The following is a 17,956-nucleotide window of genomic DNA, read 5'->3' as shown; positions in this document are numbered from 1 at the left end:
CCTGGGAGGGGGACTTCCTCCTCTCCTCCCCCTCTGCTTCTCAGAGACAGTGAGCTCACCAGGCGGTTGGGGGGAGACTGCCCCCCCCGTTCTGCTTCTCCACCCTGTACTCAACGCCTTCGATGAAGATGCTGGAGGGGCACCCCGTGCCTGGGGGGGGCTGGCTATGCGCCTCCTCCTCCTCCTCCTCCTCCTCCTCCTCCTCCAGCAACTGGACTCGCTTCTGTTGGAGTTTCCGAGCTGCTGAGAAAGAGACCGTGTGTGTGTGGGGGGGGTGTCAAAACAGGAGCCCCCTCACAGCCTCTCCCTTGGAGTAGGAGGGGCCCTGAACTTCGCCCACGCAGCAGCAGCTGGACGGGGTGGGGGCCGAGGCCGCCACCTATGCAGGAAGGGATTTGAGAGAGCTACCAAGTGGAACACACAACACAATCGCAACGGGGAAGCCCCCCCCCTCCCCCCGGCCAAACAGGAGCCGCTTGAGAGCAGTTTCCAAAGGGGGCCGGCTGCAGACACAACCGGTGAGCCCTAAGCCCCACAGCAGCCCCCACCCCCAGGGCCGACCCAGCCAGGGCAGCAGCCGAGACCTGCTTTTCCCTAGGGGTGGGTGAGAAGCAGTTGGCGCAGGCCCTCTTGCCCAAGGAGCAGCAGCAGCAGCAGCAGCCGGCCAGAAGGACCCCGCCCCGCGGGCCCCACCTTCCTCCTCCTTCATCTTCTTCAGGTCTTCCTCCCCGACCAGAGAGACTCGCTTCAGGGGCTTCCCGGCGGCAGGCGGCTGCTTCAGCTCCAGCTCAAAGTACTTCTGCCTCTCGCGGAAGGTGCGCTGCTCCGGGCTGTGTGGGCTGCCCGGCCATGGGCTCTGTGGGGCACGGAGGCGGCGTGGGCTCAGCTGGGGTCAGGCGCTCTGCCCCGAGGCCGCTCCCACGGCCCATACTCCTTACCTCGGAAGAGACGGGCGGCACCCGATCAAGGCTCCTCTGGCCAGGCAGCTCCTGGGGGGAGGAGGGGGGGAGGACACAGGATGAGCGCTGCACAGGTTGGGCCACAGACCATCCCACCCCCAACCCCCCCCACCCCCAGGGCCCAGGCCTGCCTCACCTCTGCCTCCAACGGGAGCTGCAATCCTGGGACGGCGGCCAAGGCCTTGTACGCCTGCTTGGCACTGAGAGGGGGGTCCTCGCATTGCGACAAGGGTCCGGACTGCCAAGGCTGTGGGGAGAGCCAGGGAAAGGCAACTGACAGGGCCCCCGAGACGGCGTGGGGCAGGCAGGGCAAGGACAGGGCAAGGGCGGGGGTGTCTCCCCAGGCACTCACCAGGCCGTTGGGGCTAGAGACCGGCTCGGGCTGCTGCAAAGGGCTGGGGCTGCCCTGCCCCTCCGTGGGGCCCAGGGCTGAGGTCAGGCGGAGGCGAGAGACTGGCTGGATTCTCCCGGGCTTGGTCTGCATGCAAGCCAGAGGGAGAAGCGGGTCAGAGGGCAGGCTGGCCCTGTGCCCAGCAGAGAGCCTCCCAGGGCACGCTGAGGCCAAGAGCAGCTAAGGGCAGGCAGAGGCACCGGGGGCCGGTCCAGGAAACGGAAGGGCCGCCCTCCAACAGCCATTGCTGCCTCAGGACTCCAGGGCTGCTCAGGGCCTGGGAGCCCCCTGCACAGTGGCCACGAGGCCCTAAAGCGGGGGGGGGGTGCCTGCCCACAGAAGCTGGGGGTGGGGGGGGTAGGCAGAGGGCAGCAACCGAAGGGCACTTACAAAAAGAGTCTCTTTGCCCGCCAGGCAGAAAGGCTGGGACGGGGCCGAGCACTGGAGAATGACCAGGCCAGGGAAGGAAGCAGAGAGAGAGAGAGAGAGAGAGAGAGGCTGACCGGCTGCCAGGAGCAACTGGCACAGACTGCGCCCCGCCCCAGGGCCTCCCTACCTGCTGGCTGCCGGCAGGCTCCCACTGGGCAGACTCGGCTTCCCCCACTACCACGCCCTGCAAGAGAAGGAGGCGGCAGCCGTGAGGACCCCACCACCACCACCACCACCACCTGCGGGGGGAGGGAGCTTCCGCTTGATCTCAGGGTGGGCGCAGCTCCCCGAACCAGCTGCCCAGCCAAGACCCAGCCGCACTGATTCGTAAAGGACGGGGGTGGCACGACATTTCCCAACAACCAGCGATGCTGTCCCTTGTTCCTGGGCACTGTAATTTTGAATGTCTGTTAAACTGGTCGTAAGGTCGAGGACTATCTGGGCATGTCTTCCATGTCCGTGTGTTCCGTGATCAGAACCACGCTGGGAAGGCTTTCCGTGCCACCTGCTGTGGAAATGGGCACGGAAGAAGCAGGACGCGAAGAGAACCGGTGGGAGGAGACGCCCTGAGGCAGCCAGGAACACAAACAGCCAGGACCGAAGTCTCTTTCTGTACCAGACCCACCGGGCAGAGGCAACTGGGGGAGACGGGTGGAAGGGAGGAGGAGGAGGAGGAGGAGGAGGAGAGAACCAGCGGAAAGGTGGGTGGACTGAGACACCTGCTGATGGGGGCACCACTGGAAGAGCTGAAACAGAGGGGGAGAGAGGGGGGGAGAGAGAGGAGAGGAAAAGGGAGAGGGAAGGAAAGGGGGGAAGAGAGGGAAAAGGAGAGAAGGGGAGGGAGAGAGAGAAGGGAGAGGAGAGAGAGGGAGCCAGGGAGAAAATCTTATCTTGGTCGGCATTAGCGGTCAGTACTGACTTGATAACTCTTATTATTAACCAATCAGGTTTTGTGCCATCTAATTCAGCCAGCAGTGGGGCTTGAGGGATTCCCTGGACTTGGAAGGAGGGACGGGAGGAGACCTTCCTGGCCGCCCTGGGGAGCCGAGAGGGCCAAGGGAGCCGGAGGGAAAGTGGGGGGTGGAGGTGGGTTTTCTTACTGGTTAGGTAGAACTTTACCTCCTGGATCGCAGAAAGAGAGGAAAGTTCATCGAGGTCAAAGTGTCCTAAATGGGTATTCTAGAAATGGGGGGGGGGGGGGTTTGCCCATTTATCTATCAATGCCTGGGGGGGGGGGGTCCCCTCTCCAGAGCCTACAGAGACCGAGCGATGGCCGGCAGATGGCCTGAACCCCTTCTAGCGGAGGCCTTTGGCTCCTTTGCGGATGTCCTGTCCCCCGGGGCGCGTGGTTGGGGTCATGGCTGCTTTTTGCAATGTCCTTATTTAGCAAAAACTAAAATCAATATCACGCAGTTAAACACACACAGACACAGACACAGACACACACACACACACACACACACACACACTCCTTAGAGAAGGAAATCAGCAGAGATGAAGCTTTGAGAGGTGAGACCACGGGGTGAAGGAAATGGAGAGAATGGCTAAGGCCCCTTTTGAGGGGAAGCCCCGTAGCAGCCTTGGCTCCCCCTTCTCCCCACCTGCCCCCCCCAGGAAGCGAGAGGCAGCCCCAGGAAGGGCTCTGTCTCCTGGGCCAGAAGCAGCAGATAGGAAAGGCTGCTCGGCCAGGCAGCACCATGCAGCATCGCGCCACGCCAGTTGCTCGCCCCCCTGCCTTGGCGTAGAGGCTGGTCTTCAGCAGTGCCCTCTGGCCGTAGACAAGGGGCGCCCCCCCCCCCAGATCGCAGGGCCCTGCCAACTGGCCCACACAAAGGGGTTGGTGCTGAAAGGGAGGGGCTGGGAGTCCACCAAGGTCTGCTGCCCTGGAAGCACCGCCTGGGCACTGCCCGCCTGACCCCTGTCCTGGGAGGAAGCCTGACCGGTGGGGACGTCCAGCAGGGGAAGAAGCCACCCGGCCTGGCAGGAACTGGCAAGAAGAGGAGCCGGGGGGGGGGGGGGGCTGTTGGGCAACTCCCAAGATGGCTCTTCCACTTCCCGCCCTGAGAGAGGCCCTGGAGAGGGACCGGGTTGCACGGGGCCAGAGCTGAGGCCACCTTGCCTGCCACCCAGGACGCGGGGAAGGCTGGCAGGCGATTCCAGGACTGCCTGTGGAAGGGAAGCCCTTAAGCGCATCCCGGGCCTCCCAGAAGAGGCAGGAGGGCTGGGGGAGCCCACCGCAGCCCTAACCCAGCTTAGCCTCACCCCCCACGCCCAACACTCAGCCATCCTGCACTCCTGAGCCATGCCCCCACCTCCCCCAGGCCTCTGGGAAAGCCCCCCTTCACCCCCCACCTGCTCCACTGGGGAGGCAAAGACTGCCCACCCCAGGGGCAGAAAGAGGGACCAAGACGCGACTCCCCCTCTCCTGGGAAGTGGAGGGCACGAGCGGCTGCCCCCTTCCAAATGCTGAGCCCTCCAGCAGAAGGAACAGCTCCTGGGACTGGCAACCCCCCCCCTCACCCCACTCCAGTCAAACAGAGGCAAAGCCATGAGGGGGGGGCAACTTGGCACCTCCACACCCACAGCTGGGCAGGCTTTCCCTCCCCCTCCCCCCAACCCTGTCACTCACGCCACGGGGGCTTTTCTGGAGATGGCTGCTGCTACTGGACAGGGCTGCCAAGCTGCGGTTATCCAGCTGCAGAGGGTCTGCGCTGCCCCCGTCCTGGGGAAGGAGGCGGGGAGGGTCAGGGCTGGCTCTGGCCTCACAGGGCACAAGCAGACCCAGCGAACAGAGGCCAGAGAGGAGCCCCCCCCCCCCCGGGCAGCCCTACAGACGTCACAGGGCAGCAGCTTTCATCCCAGAGCACCCCCCGGCCCCTCCCCTCATTTCCTTGTGGGCTCTTTCCCCCTCGAGAAGCACCACACTGGCAGGAAAACCGGGGTCGTTTTTAAGCCTCCTGTGACCCCAAAGCAACAGAAGGAGGACCAAGAGCAAAGGCCACGGGGGGGGGGGGGGGGGGAGCTTCGGGGGCGCTTGGGGACCACAGCTGGCACCTCTCTTAGGTAAAACTCCCCGTGTGGAACGTCTCCAAATTCCAACTCTTTCCACACATTTGCAGGTTCTGGAGGAAGCGGTTGCTTGGCAACCCTCCCAAGTTATGACAGACTTCTTCCTCCACTTATGCCCCCCCTTCCAAATCTATGACCTCCGACACCCCCCCCCCCACACACACACAGCCAAGGGTCCATATTTGGGGCACTCAGCAGAAGACACTGATGCTGATCGCAGGACGGCTATTTTCAACCCCCCATCCCTCCCTGAACCTGCACTTCTGTTTCCTAGGGGGGATGTAGCAAACGATGGGTTTGCTTAATGACCGTGGTCCTCGCAGAAAAAGGTCGTAAAGTCAAGGACCCTCAGTTATTGGCTCAAGGACAGGCTGCCCCCCTCGTGGGCATCTGCCGTATCTTCTGGCTCCCTGCAAGGGCTTTGGAAACTCTCTGCATTGTCCTCCAGTGAAGAGCAGCAAGGAGCGTTTGTGTTTAGCAGCAGCAACAACAACCACCACAACAACTACAGTTCCCCTTCTGTCCAAGGAGAAGGTGCAACTCCAGCAAAGGGAACGGCCGGCGCTGGCCTTGAAGGAGAAGGTACAAGATTTGGGGGTCTTGGCAAAATGGCGACAGGAAGGTGGGAAGGGGATGAGTGGGGGGTGGGGAGCTTTCTCCTTTTTTGCCGTGGTGGCAACGAATGATGGTGGTGGGACCTCAGGAGAAGTCCAGGAAATTTAAGCTGCCCAAAGGAGGGGGGCTCATGAGAGGTTGCCCCCGAGGAGGAAGACAGGAGGCCAAGAGGGAGGCGAAGGGAGGCAGAGCTGCCTTCCTCCTCCTCCTCCTCCTGAGGTTCAGTGGAGGAACGGCTGCAGCCCAGCCCCCCTCGGCCTCTGCTTCAACAGGCCATGCAGACAGCTGGGGACCCAACCACATATGTCACAGGCAGGTGGAAAGACCCCACTCCTGACACACCCAGAGGGGGGCTCCTGGGGGAGGCCTGGTCCAAAGAGCAGTGGCCATTAGAGCCCCCCCCCCTTTCCCACACCCCCTTTCGGCTATGCAAGCACAAGGCCGGGGGGTGGCGGGTGGCTTCTGTGCACAGGAGAAGCGTCCAGCAGCACAAGACCAGCAAAGAATGGGGGGGGGAGGGGGGAGGCAGGAGGGCCGCTGCTGCTGCTGCTGCTTTGCTTGCCCCAGAGCCCCAGGAGCATCCTCTCACCTTCTGAAGAAGATCCGCCTCTTCTGGGCTGGGGTCCCTGTCAATGGACGAGATGCTCTCCAGGCTGTTCTTGCGCCCAATTCCGGCCGCAAAAGGGTTGGCGATGATTCCGGGAGACATCTGGGGTGGGAAGAGGGAGGGGGAGGCACTTTCAGGCCTGGCTTGGCCAGATGGTGGGGAACCCTTTCCCTGGGAGAAGGCCGGGAGAGGGCACCATCCTCAAGGGCAGCCATGGCTTTGGGGTCAAAGCCCTCGCAAACGAGCACCAGCAGCCAGTCCCCCACGGCCCGCAGGACCTGCACCGCCTCCGCGTGCGTCATGCCCAGCAGGCTCTGCTGGTTCACCTCCAGGATGCGCAGGCCCATCCTCAGCCGGCCATCGCGGGCCGCTGCCCCGGTGGAGCTGACCTGAAAGGCACCAAAGAAGTGGGAAGGTGGCAGCACGGCTGTCCCCCCCCCCTCCCGGGGATACCACCCTTGCTCCATTGGGGGAGGGGGAAAGGCTGCTGCCCTGCTACTTTGGATGCATTGGGACAGGGACAGATGAAAATTAATAAAAGAAATATATAGCTATTTGATAAGCATTAAGATGCAAAATGGGGAAGATATCTGTCGTTGCGACGGCACAACGTGCGATCTTGGTGCTCCGAGATCGCAGTCAAAGTTCTGCACTGGATGGTCCATTTGGACCTAAACCATCCCGTAGAAATGATGATTGAGAAGGGCACCTCCTGCTGATCTCAGGGACACTGCAAAGTCCCTGAAATATCCAGGAATAGCCTTTTTTTCCAGCGATAGAAACGCAGCTAATGAAGCTGCTGAAGTTGGGATAGCTCCAGAACGGGAAGAAAGCGGAAAGAGAAAGTGTGTCAAATTGGTGAGGAAATTTTATTATTAGAGGAAGAGACTACCCAAGAAAAAGATTTAAGTTAAGATTGAAGACAAAAAACTGTAGGTGGCGAGATTGATCTGCATTGAACTTAGTGTGTTATCTAGTTTCTAATTCTTTTTTTTTCACGGATGGAACTTTTGCAGGGGATCCCTATTTTTGAAACTAAATGGGTTAATTCTTTCTTCTTCTTTTTTTCACGTTTGCTTATACCTATGGATTAAAATTCTCCTTTTTTTAATAATGCTTGATTTGATTGATTGGATTGTTTTTGATCTCCATCTGATGGAGAAACTGAGGATGTTTACCAAATGAAGAAAGTGGAGGACAGAGTTCAAAAGATGGAAGAAATAAAATGAGCAAAGAGATAGGAAAACTGTGGATACTGACAACAAAGTGAGCGTGGTTGGTAATGGCAAGAGCGGAATATGGAAAAGGGAGATGGATGGATTGGAACTCTACTCCAGACTTCAAAGCACAGAAGAAGAAAAGAGGGGGAAAATGACGGAGATAAGGAGAAAAATCTCGATAGAAGCACTAGCGATAACCAAAGATAAGCTGATGGAAAGAGCAGATTTTGGGTTTCAAGCTTTTGTGAGATACAAAAGGAACAGCATGTTGCCAAGGGAGGTTTATACAAGATTTATTAAAAAAGGAACTAGAATATTAATGCTACATATGGCAAGAGATATAAGACCATATTAGTGCTGGAGGGATACAGGTTGATGCAATGAAAATGTATAATAAAAATTAAGCTAAATTTAGTTTACTAGTAGTATGTATAAAATGAAGCAATAATAGCTATAGTAAAATGATTAATAATGATAACAATATATTAAGTTTATATATATGAAATTTTATATAAACAACACATGGAGATTATGAGAGGAGGTTTAAAAGCTTTATTTAGAATATATTATAAAGATGTATTATGATTGGATGATTTTAGGATGATTTAATGGAATGTTATCATATAATCCTATTCTAGATTTTGAATATTATATATAAAAGGACGTAAAAACAATTATAGTCAAATTAAGGTTGAGATATAATAATTGTGATATACATGAATATAGGTGAATTTGAAATATGCGATTTGATATGAAAAGCAGGTAGTGAATATGGAACAGATGCATGGAAATACTGTAACCGACTAACACTTTGTACAATTTGTAATGGAAGATGGGTTGTTTTATTTTTATGTCTGTTTGTCGTTCAAAAACAAATAAACATTGTTTTTTTAAAAAAAGATGAACAAGTAAAAGAGACGATGAGAGTATGGGCTAAAACCTTTGGCTACTCGATTAAGTTAGATCGATGGCAGAAATTATGCAATAGAAACTATAAATTAACAATGTCTACTGCCCACAAATAAAATCTTCATAAAATGTTTTATAGATGGCATTTTCGGCCCTCAAAACTAGCAAAGATGTTTAAGAATAAATTTGCGAAATGTTGGGAATGGCATCAGATACATAGTTCATACTATCATATGTGGTGGTGATGTCAAAAAGCAAAAAAATACTGGAGAAAAGTTGGAAAAAACGATAAAACAACATATCAACTTGAAACCAGAGACATTTTTGTTGGGCATTTTACCAGCTAAGTATAATAAAAGGAATGTATATCTGATTTTACATGTATTAATGGCAGTGAGTGCCTGTTCACCGCCGCCCGGCTCTCACGGCTTGTCGCCTTCGAAACGCCAGTGAAAGGCGCTCTGAACGGCTGGAGAGGGGGATTGCGCAAGCGTCTGTTCCGCTTCCACTCGCGCGCCTCCCAGCCTCACGATGCCCTGGCCCAGCTCTCCCCGCAGAGCACAGGGAACATCCGCTGCCGCTATCCCAGCATGGCTTTTTCGGCGGCTTCCAAACCGAGTCTTCCGGCAATGGCCGCTCTGGGCATAAGCTCTTTGGTTGTGAGTCAGCTGCCCGCAGAGCATATGCCCGCTCACAAGAGAGCAGTCGCCCAGCAACTCCCCCCCCCCCGCTTCAGCTGGGCACAGCGCTGCTCACCAACGTAGGGTATCCCGAAGGTGCCAAGCAATGTGATCACCTTTATCCTCCCCCCCCCCACGGTTCCCGCGGCTTGGCACCTTCGGGATACCACTAGGTTGGTGAGTGACATTCTGCCTAGCCAGAGATGGGGGGGGTTGTCCAGGGAGCTTATTTGCAAGGGAGGGCTTATATTTTTGCCCACCAGAAAAATGTGGCAAGGCCTTAGTTTCAGGACAGGTCGTATTTTCGGGGAAACACAGTAAAATGGTTTGTACACAGTCAACACACTGTTTGAAGTTGGAATTTTTATATACTATAAAATAGAATAAAAACTTATTACAAAAAAAAAAGGCCACCATTGCTCCAATTGGGGAGGGGAAAAGCTGCTGCTCTGGGTCCAGGGGCTGCCCTGCTGCTTTGGACATGTTGGGTCTCCTCCAGCAACAACCAGCCAAACGGACGCAGGGCTCTGTGTTGCATGGGGTGAAGAGAGGGGTGTGTGTGTGTAATACGCCCCTCTGCTGGACCACTCGCCCAGACACGGGCCGCAGAGGCCTAAAAGTACCTTGGAGATGAAGATCCCCTCGTCTGTGGGGTCAAAGGGGTTCCCCGCATGGCCCTTGGCGCCGCCTCGGATGCTGATGCCCAGTTTCTCCCCAGGCCTCTTTTCAATGCAGATCTCCTGCCAAGGACACACAAACCGGCGTCTTGGGGGGGGCGCACTCTGTGGGGCAGAGGAGGCTCTGCAGCCTCGACCGAAGGGTAGGGGGGGCGTGCTTCCCTACCTCCATTCCAGGCGGCGGAGGGTCTCGCCTGACCACCATCCGTAGCTCCGGGTCTCCGGAGAGCAGAGCGTTGACGGCCTCCTGGTGAGTCGCCTGGCGCAGGTTGATGCCATTCACCTCCAGGATCCGGTCCCCCACACGCAGGCCACTGCGGGAGGCCAGGCCGTGCGGAATGACCTGTGCAAGGAGGCAGGAAGGAGGCGGATCTGCATAAGAGCCCCTCGGCAGCCCTTTCCCCTCGCCCGGGGGAGGACGGGGGGCAATTGTCCCGGCTGCACCGCACCCTTCCGCTGGGTGCCTGAGCACGGGGGGGGGGGGGGCAGTGCTTCTACCTTTGAAATGAAGACTCCTGGCTCGTGGATGCCAAAGGGGTGGCTGGAGTGGTCACTGCCTCCCACGATGCTGAGGCCAAGGGCCCCCCCAGCCTTCACCAGGCAGACCTCCTGCAAGCAAAGGCCGGGGGTTCCCCACGGTCACTGGGGTGCCAACTGCCCCTCCCAGGAGAGGGAGCCCAGTGGCCCACGCCAGCCCAGTGCATCCCCGGTCACCCACCTCGGTGGGGTACTGGCTCTCCGCGCCTTTGGGCAACTGGCTCCTGGGGGGGAATGGCGCCGCCTCCTCCAGCAGGGCCTCTCCTTGGGGGGGCAGAGGCGGAGGCGAGGGGGCCTGGGGCCCTCGTGGTCCCACGGGCAGGTCCTTCTCTTGTGGTGCCGCCTCTCTTTCTACCAGCAGAGCAATGGTGGGTGGGGAGGCGGTCAGCAGTGCTACAGCCTGATCGTGCCGAGCTTCCGTCATGTCCACCCCATTGATCTAAAAAGGCCCCAAATCAGTGTCAGCAGAGGGGGAGAGGCAAAAGGCAGGCTTATCTTTGTATTTGTAAGCCGCCCGGAGTCGTAAGGGATTGGGCGGCATATAAATTTATTAAATTGCGAATTATTTCAGGGTTCAAGAAGGGAACCAGCTCTAGGCTGCCTCCCAGTGGCGTATGGGCTGAGTGGCCCCTCTAGGACATGAGCTCTCCCCTACACTGCTATCAGGGGCAGGGGGAGGTGGAAAGGGACCTCACACCATCCAGCAGGGAAGATTGGGAGGAGGGCAGAGATTGGGGGGGGGGGGTGTCAGGAGGAACTGGCTCAGCATGAGAAGTCTTTCCCGAGGTCCAGCGGGGGGGGGGGTGGTGTCCCACCATCCACCCTGGCCCTTTCTCTCACCAAGATGACCCTGTCGCCCACTTGCAACGTTCCTTCCCGGTGGGCAGCCCCCCCGTCTGCAATCCGGGAGATGAAAATCCCCTGCGAAGGAAGGGCTGAATCACTGAGTGTCCGAGATGAATCGCAGAGGGTCCCAGCTTCTGCCCATGGGGGTGAGGGGGAGGGCTCCATCCATTCAGAACAGATTCTCCAAGTCAGGAGAGGCCCAGGAGTTCTTCTCCAGGGGAAAGGGGGTCAAGTATCACCCTCAGGAAAGGGCTACCCCTCCCGCTCTCCTCTCACCATGTCGCCTGGCCGGTATGGGGTAGAGCCCTTGCCGCCGGCAATGCTGAAGCCCAGGCCCCGCTCGTTCCGCACCAGGCAGGCCGAAAGGCGCTCGGTCGTGGTGGTGTCTTTAGCCCCCACGGCTAATTGCAGCCCTCCACGCCATTCCCGCGGGCTGTAATCATCTTCGGGCCGCAGTGGCGTCACCGTGATGGCGTTCTCAGGCTCCACCATCCGCTCCCGCAGCACTGTCATGGAGACACTGCTGCCCGAGCCCCGGAGGGCTTCCACCGCCACGTGATGCTCAGCACCGTGCAGGGACACCCCATTCACCTGGGGGGCAGGGAGAGCCCCCTGAACGAGCGTCCGTGGAGGACCACGCCAGCCCCCAAACCTTAGGCCCTCCAGGCGGCTGGACCAGGGACAAACAGGGCAGAGCCGGCAGTAGCCACCGGAACGGGGTGGCCACTGGCCCCAAAACCCTTTGGCCAAGACAGGCAAGCTGGAACAGCAGTGGGCCACCACCACTGCCTCCAGCACTGCGGGCCCTCCTCAAGCCAGGCCTGGCACAGCACCTAGTCCTCCCAGAGGCTGCCCCCATGACCTACCTCCAGGAGCTTGTCCCCCACACGAACCCCAGCCTGTGCTGCTGGGCCCTCTTCCGACACACGGGAGATGAAGACACCCTAGGAAGTGGGGGGGGGCGGGGGAGAGGTCTGTAGGAACTGGCTCCCTCCAGCAGCCACCCCAGGGCACCCACCCCCGAAAGCCTGCCCCCGACCCTCACCTCATCGTCTCCCTTGTAAGGGGTGGAGCCTTTGCCTCCTGCAATGCTGATGCCCAGGCCGCCCGTCTCCCGCACGATCGTCAGAGCCAGCTGGAAACCAAGCAGAGGGGCGGACGGGAGCAGTGGGTGGAAGGGAGGGGGTCCCAGCCCTCCTCCTATGCCACCCGGAGGGCCCTCCACCCCCTGGGTACCCATCTGCTTGGCAGGGGAATCTCTGCCTGGAAAGCCTGCTGCAGACAAGCAGCCAGCGAGGAGCCTTTGCCTGGGCAGGTGCCCTCCTGACTCAGGGCAGGCCAGGGAAGAGGCTGGCTGTGAGGCCAAGGGGTACGACTGGCCAGGCAACAGACACCCCCACCCCCCCGCTAGAGATCAGAGGCACTGAAGGGGGAGGCCGGGAGGGAGGAGGGCAGAACCAGGGAAGGGGGGGGGAGAAGCCATGGAGGGACCGAGGCCAAGCCAGCCAGTCAGCGACCGCCACACCTTCCACAGACTGCTCTGGTTGCCCCCCCCCCCCATGCACCCTCATCCGTGGCAACCAGGCACAATGGGGGAGGGAAACCCCTGGCGAAACTGCCCCCAGCCTTCCTCCTTTGCAGAAAGTGCCCAGAGCCCCCTGCCCAGGAAGCCAGCAGCTCCCCAGAGGACCCTGTGGGGCTGGACAGGAAGCACAGGGGCAGAGAGAGGAAAGTGGAGGAGGGGACCAGAGCCCTGGCCCAGGTGCCCAGGTAGAGACAGAGGAAAAGCCATTCTGACCTGAAGCCCCGAGGACCCCACCCCACCTTTTCTGAAAGCAGGAGACAGGCCAGAGGGAGAAGCCAGCCACCAACGCTGCACCGGGCTTGACAGGAACAGGGAGAGGCACTGGAGCCGAAGGGCCCCGCCCAGCGAGCGTCAGGGGAAGCGGGGCCATCTGGTCAGAGTGGGGCTCCAGGCCACGGGGAGCAGCAATGCAAGAAGCCCAGGGGGCCACCACCTATTTCTCCTAGGGGGTCAGGAAAAGCCACCAAGCGCAGCTCCCAAATGCTGGGCCTAAGGGTGACCCCAGAGCCCCCCAGGAGGAGGAGGAGGAGGAGGAGGAGGGGCTGCCCCCGTCAGCAAGGAAAGTGTCCCGCCCACTCCGGGCCCTCTTCTCCCTGAGGGGCTCAGTGAGCCCCCTCCCCAGCTGAGGCAGAGGAGAGGAGGCCAGGGGAGAGGGGAGGCAGGGTGGCCCAGGAGCCCCGCCAGAAGCTCCGGCCCCACCAGGGAAAGAGACAAACCCACCCGGAGGGGCGGTACACACCTCTTCCTCCTCAATGCGAGCGGGCTCAATCAGCAGATTATTGGCTTGGTCAAACGACACCCCCTGTTAGGACAGCAACCGGCAGAGGCAGAGGGCAGGTTAGTGGGGAAGCCCCAGACCACCACCGGGGAGAGGCAGGCAGGCAGGCAGGCAAGCAGGAAGGCAGGCCCCACCCAGCACCGAGAGACCACACCAGAGACAGAGAGAGAGAAGCAGGGAGAGAGCAAGAGCAGGCAGGGGAGGGGCTCCTCCTCATTGTCCCCCCCAGGCGGAAAAGGCCCCCTGCTGCCCCTCTTGCCAAGGCCAGCAGAGCGCGAGAGGGCCAGTCAAAGAGCTGCACTGACTGGAGCCAGCCTCAGCGGCCGGAGGCCCTGCCGCTGGGGGGGACCAGAGGCAGCCAGGCTGCTCTGGGCCTGGGGGCAAAGACACTGTGCCTTGGCCCAGGAGGGCATGCGTGCCAGGGACTCCCCAGCAGGGAGAGCAGCGAGCAACGGAAACCCCGGCTGCGGTCCACCTGGGACCCCTTCCCCATCCTCCAAGGGGCTGCCAAGGGGGCCCAGAGTGTGGCCAGGTGCCTTTTCCTCATCTCCCAGCAGTCCAGCGGGTGAACCAGGAGGGAGAAGGCCTGGCTCTCCGCCCAACATCGCTGCCTGGCCTCCTGCCAATCCCCCTCCCAGGAAGCCCCTCACCTTGACCGAGGGTGGAACTGCTGTGCCCCCCTCGCTGACCGCCTCTTCCTGGCCCCACCCCGCCTGCTCCGGGGCCTCCTCCTGCTCTGGCTTCTCCTCTTCCTCCTCCTGAGGGCTCCCACTGGCCCCGAAGCCCTGCAGGAGGGCCACCACCGCCTCCGGGCGGGGCAGCTGAGCAATCCGGAAGTGCTTCTTGTAGTGGGGTGTGTCCTTGCGGATCAGCCGCTGCTTTCCTGCGGGGATCGGGGGTGTCTCCTCGTCCTCATCCTCACTGCGAACCAGGGTGTCCTCTGCGAAGTGCACCGTGGGCTGTAAAGAGACCACCCGCCAGGGCAGAAAGGGTGAAGCCGGCCCCTGCCAGGCTGCGGGGGGAAGCCAGGGGCCACCCTGCCCGCCAGTCAACCCCTCTGGGCTGCCTGAGAAAGCCATGCGTGTGACAAGGGAGGGGAGGGGCGTCTCTCGCACCTGGGAGACGTGGGGAGGGAGGAGGGTTCAAGCTGCTCAACTCCACGTTCCAGAGGTGCTGCTGACCCCCCCCCCTTCTGCCAGGGTCCCCCCAGCAGTTGCTCTTCAGCTGCAGTGTCTCCCCCCCCCCCCCGGGCACAGGTGTGAGCAGCCAGACAGAAGAGGGGGTGTCCCCCTCAGTTGCAGCTCCTCCAGGCCGCATGGAGAGGCCTCCGTCTGGTGGGAGAAGAGTCGCCTGTGGCCCACTGCTTCCCATGGAAATGCCCCGGGGAGCGGAAAATCCCTGCCCCTCCCCTTGGCTAGCGAGAGAGCCCGGAAGAGGCCGAGGGAGCTGGCGGGCAGGAAGAGCACCTGGGCGAAAACACCAGAGGCAGCTGCACCTTCCCTCGCCTGGGGTGGTTTTCCCCTTGCCAGCCCCGAGGTCTTTAGGGGCATCTCGGCTGTAGGACGGTGGCAAAGGCCCCTCCACTCCAGGATGGAAGGCTCAGGGGCCGAGAAAAGGAGGCCCGGGCGGCCCTTGCTCTCCACCGGCCTTCCTCCAAGCTGTGGGCTGGGCCACCGTGCCCCCCCCCCCCGGTTCTCCTGACCCAGGTCATAAAGGAGAACCCTCTGCTGGTCGGAAAGAGGCCGGGAAAGGACTCGGAGGAGCCGGGCAGGGGCAGCCACCCTGCCCTCCTTCCCAGCTCTGCTGTCAGCCGAGGGGGAGGGAAGGTGGGAGGGCCCCATCGGACGCATGGCCGACTGGAGACCCAGCAAAGCTCCTTCGCTCTTTCCCTCTGGGCAAAAGTCATCTGAAGCTCCAGGCAGCTGACAGCAACGGAGTGTTAAAAAGGAAGAGCAGCTGGCCAGAACCAGAATCCTCCCAACATCGTGGCCTTCACCGCCTGCTGCCCTTCCTTCGCCCGTTCCGCCCCACTCCAGGGCTGCCAGGAGGCTTTCGGAGAGAAGCAAGGGCTTTGTCCAAAAGGGCCTGGGAAGGCTTCCACCCGAATTGCAGGTGCCCACCGTCCGGAGGCCTCTGCTCATGCCAGCTCGGCCAGCAGCCTCAGGCACCGCGAGCAGAGTGACCGGGATGCGGGGCCCTTGGAGGAGCTGCCTTGGGAGGCCTCCCGGCTCCTACCTCCGAGTACTCCAGCTCCTCCTCCTGGTCCTCGGCCGTCTCCTCCAGCGTGGCCACCTCCTCCGGGGGCACTTGGCCTTTTTCTTCGGCCACCAGCTTCCTCCCTCCCTCCAGTGGAGCCTCTGCGGCTGCGCCCTCGGCCTGCTGCGCCTCTCGCCCCTCCTCCAGGCTGCCGCTGGCAGAGAGGGTGCTGCCAGAGACGTGAGAGTCTTCGCTGTGGTTGGAGGTGGCACTCAGCCTCTTGCCCTGTGTGGGAGAGGAGCCGGTTGAGGACCTGGGCACTGCCTTGCCGATGTTGGCAACCCTGGCGGCCCCAGGGGCACCACAGTCACTTTGGGAGGCCTCCCCTCGCCTGCCAGCAAAGGGAAGAGCAGGGGCAAAGGTCGGGGGCTGGAGCCTGAGGCCACTCTTCCGAAACCACAAACTCCTTTCCGGGATCTGGAGAGAATAAATGGGGGGCCTGGCAAGGTGACCAAAACATCCCCCCGTCTGCTGAACAAGCCGGCCGGGACCCTCAGCGGAACGACAGGGTCAATGGTAGAGGACCCCACTTTCCTCACCAAATTCCCAATTTAAAACTGAAGCACTGAAGTGCAAGGCATGGGGGAGGCCCCAGGGGCCCCAGGGGCCGGTGGCTGCTCTCTTTGGAGGGACCGGGCTGGTGCGGTGGTCGAGGCACCCGTGAACCAGGGGCCGAGCGGGCATCTCTTTGCTAGGCCACCTGACCCCTGGCAGAAGCCGCCCACCTCAGAGTTAGGGGAGTCCCGCCTAGCTGCCGCGGAGGCCTCACTGCGTCGCACTTCCATTCCCTTCTTCATGGACTTCAGCTCGCTGGGGTGCGGAGTGGCTCTGCGCTGCAGCCCCTGCCAAAACCATGGGGGGGGGAGGGGGGAGAAGCGGGCAGGTGAGGGCATGGCAAGGTTCCTCCGAGGCTCATCAGCTCCAGTTGCTCCCTCCAGGAAACAGCATCCCCCCCTCCCCTTCCGCCAGCCAGCCAGGCCAGTGAACCCCCACCCCACCCCACCCCCGGCTGTCCAGCCCTGCTCCTCTCCGTCGGCCATTACCCTCTTCTCAGTGCCAGCCTCCTCCTCCTCCTCCTCCTCCTCCATTTGGGAGTCCTCCAAAAACTGGATCACACTGACCCGGTTGGGGTTGGCCTCGGCCCAGCTCTCCTCCAGGCTGTTCTGCAGGAGGTTCTCTGCAAGGGAGAGCGAGAGGGATGCTGGAAGTGAGGGTGGGCTCCCCCCCCCCGCCCACCCCAGAGAGAGAGAGGCTGGGCCGTGGGGGGCCCCCTTACCTGAGCTGGCAGGTGGCTGCTGGGGCAGCAGGTAGCAGGTGAGCACTTTCTCCCCCGTCTTCTCATCCTCCTCTGTCTGGAACCGGAGCATGGGCTGCGACTGGTTCTCTGCCAGCCAGAGGGCCTTCAGGTGCAGGTTGGTCAGCGCGAAGGGCAAGTGCTGCAGCCTGTGTCCATGCAAAGCCATCAGGACGGGGGGGCTCCCTTCGTCGTCCCCCCCCCTCCCCAATCCGGTCCAAAATCTGCCAGTTTAAATAGGGAGGGCAGCTACTCTGGCAGCAGCAAGGGCTCAAGACTTCCCCCCCCCCTACATGGGGGTGGGGGTGGGGGGGCTGTGAGAGCTCTGGGCAAAGTGAGTTGTCTGTCTGTCTGTCTGTCTATCTATGCACAAAAGAGGCTTGGAAGGCTAGAGTGGCTAGAGTGGCTATCAGACTCCTTTTTTTTCTTTTTTTCTACTTCTTTTTTTGGAAAAAATGGATCAATATCCAGGTGAGGAAACCTTAAAATTTCAAAACATCCTGGCTGGAATTCAAAATAGTTTAGAAGGATTTGGGAGATTTGAGAAGAAGTTGGATAGACTATTGTTTATCACAGCAAGAGATGATGGGGTTGGAGCCCCAAAAATTAAAGAAGAGAATGGAAATATAGAAGATAAAGACAATAGATGAACTTATTAATGGAGCAAATATGGGTGAAAGCGGAAAGAAGGGAAGATGGAAAAGTGAACTTGACAATTTGGAGCTTTATCCCAGATTTCAAGATACAGGAGGGAAAAAAGGGGTGACAATGATGGAGTTAGGAAGAGAAACCTATTCAGAAATAAGTTTGACAACCAAAGACAAGATAATGTTAATAACAATTCAAGGGCAACGAGACTATTTGAGAGATCTTTTAAGCAATAAAGTACGGAGAGAAGTTTATAAAAACTTTATAAAGGAGCTGAAAAGAGAATTGACCCAACAACTGGCAAGAGAGATAAGACTGTTTTGCTACTGGAAAGATACAGGTTGATAATGAAAGTTGATGATAAAACGTTAGCTAATTTTTGGTGATTAATAAGTAGGGATTTCAGTATTTTGTAGATTTAGATTATCATTGAATGTTTATTCATTAACATACAAT

At 59.3% G+C, this 17,956-nt stretch overlaps 1 protein-coding gene across 8 annotated transcripts in view; it reads right to left on the bottom strand.

The window, feature by feature from the left end:
- The window catches only part of SCRIB (scribble planar cell polarity protein), a 42,552-nt gene that overhangs the window by 6,073 nt on the left and 18,523 nt on the right, over window positions 1-17,956 (bottom strand). For 3 of the 8 annotated variants that reach the window (XM_087706594.1, XM_087706599.1, XM_087706596.1), the window contains exons 11-34: window positions 16,835-17,001; window positions 16,602-16,735; window positions 16,284-16,400; window positions 15,538-15,783; window positions 13,953-14,261; window positions 13,264-13,326; window positions 11,985-12,074; window positions 11,806-11,883; window positions 11,216-11,530; window positions 10,934-11,014; window positions 10,275-10,532; window positions 10,055-10,165; window positions 9,723-9,899; window positions 9,503-9,619; window positions 6,273-6,459; window positions 6,053-6,174; window positions 4,409-4,501; window positions 1,907-1,963; window positions 1,741-1,791; window positions 1,312-1,437; window positions 1,096-1,206; window positions 939-989; window positions 694-856; window positions 60-243 (exon numbers count right to left, since the gene is read on the bottom strand). In XM_087706594.1, the coding sequence (XP_087562720.1) occupies window positions 60-243; window positions 694-856; window positions 939-989; window positions 1,096-1,206; window positions 1,312-1,437; window positions 1,741-1,791; window positions 1,907-1,963; window positions 4,409-4,501; window positions 6,053-6,174; window positions 6,273-6,459; window positions 9,503-9,619; window positions 9,723-9,899; window positions 10,055-10,165; window positions 10,275-10,532; window positions 10,934-11,014; window positions 11,216-11,530; window positions 11,806-11,883; window positions 11,985-12,074; window positions 13,264-13,326; window positions 13,953-14,261; window positions 15,538-15,783; window positions 16,284-16,400; window positions 16,602-16,735; window positions 16,835-17,001 (3,408 nt within the window). The remainder of the gene's footprint in view (window positions 1-59; window positions 244-693; window positions 857-938; window positions 990-1,095; window positions 1,207-1,311; window positions 1,438-1,740; window positions 1,792-1,906; window positions 1,964-4,408; window positions 4,502-6,052; window positions 6,175-6,272; window positions 6,460-9,502; window positions 9,620-9,722; window positions 9,900-10,054; window positions 10,166-10,274; window positions 10,533-10,933; window positions 11,015-11,215; window positions 11,531-11,805; window positions 11,884-11,984; window positions 12,075-13,263; window positions 13,327-13,952; window positions 14,262-15,537; window positions 15,784-16,283; window positions 16,401-16,601; window positions 16,736-16,834; window positions 17,002-17,956) is intronic. The other 5 variants (XM_087706595.1, XM_087706597.1, XM_087706600.1 and 2 more) reach the window with 5 other exon arrangements.

Source organism: Thamnophis sirtalis, unplaced genomic scaffold (genome assembly GCF_051295495.1).
Source record: "Thamnophis sirtalis isolate CommonGarterSnake01/CBP01778 unplaced genomic scaffold, rThaSir2_p1.2 scaffold_2, whole genome shotgun sequence".
NCBI classification, from domain to species: Eukaryota; Metazoa; Chordata; class Lepidosauria; order Squamata; family Natricidae; genus Thamnophis; species Thamnophis sirtalis.
Note: the sequence above shows the minus strand (reverse complement) of the source record. Positions and strands in the feature narration are given on the sequence as shown.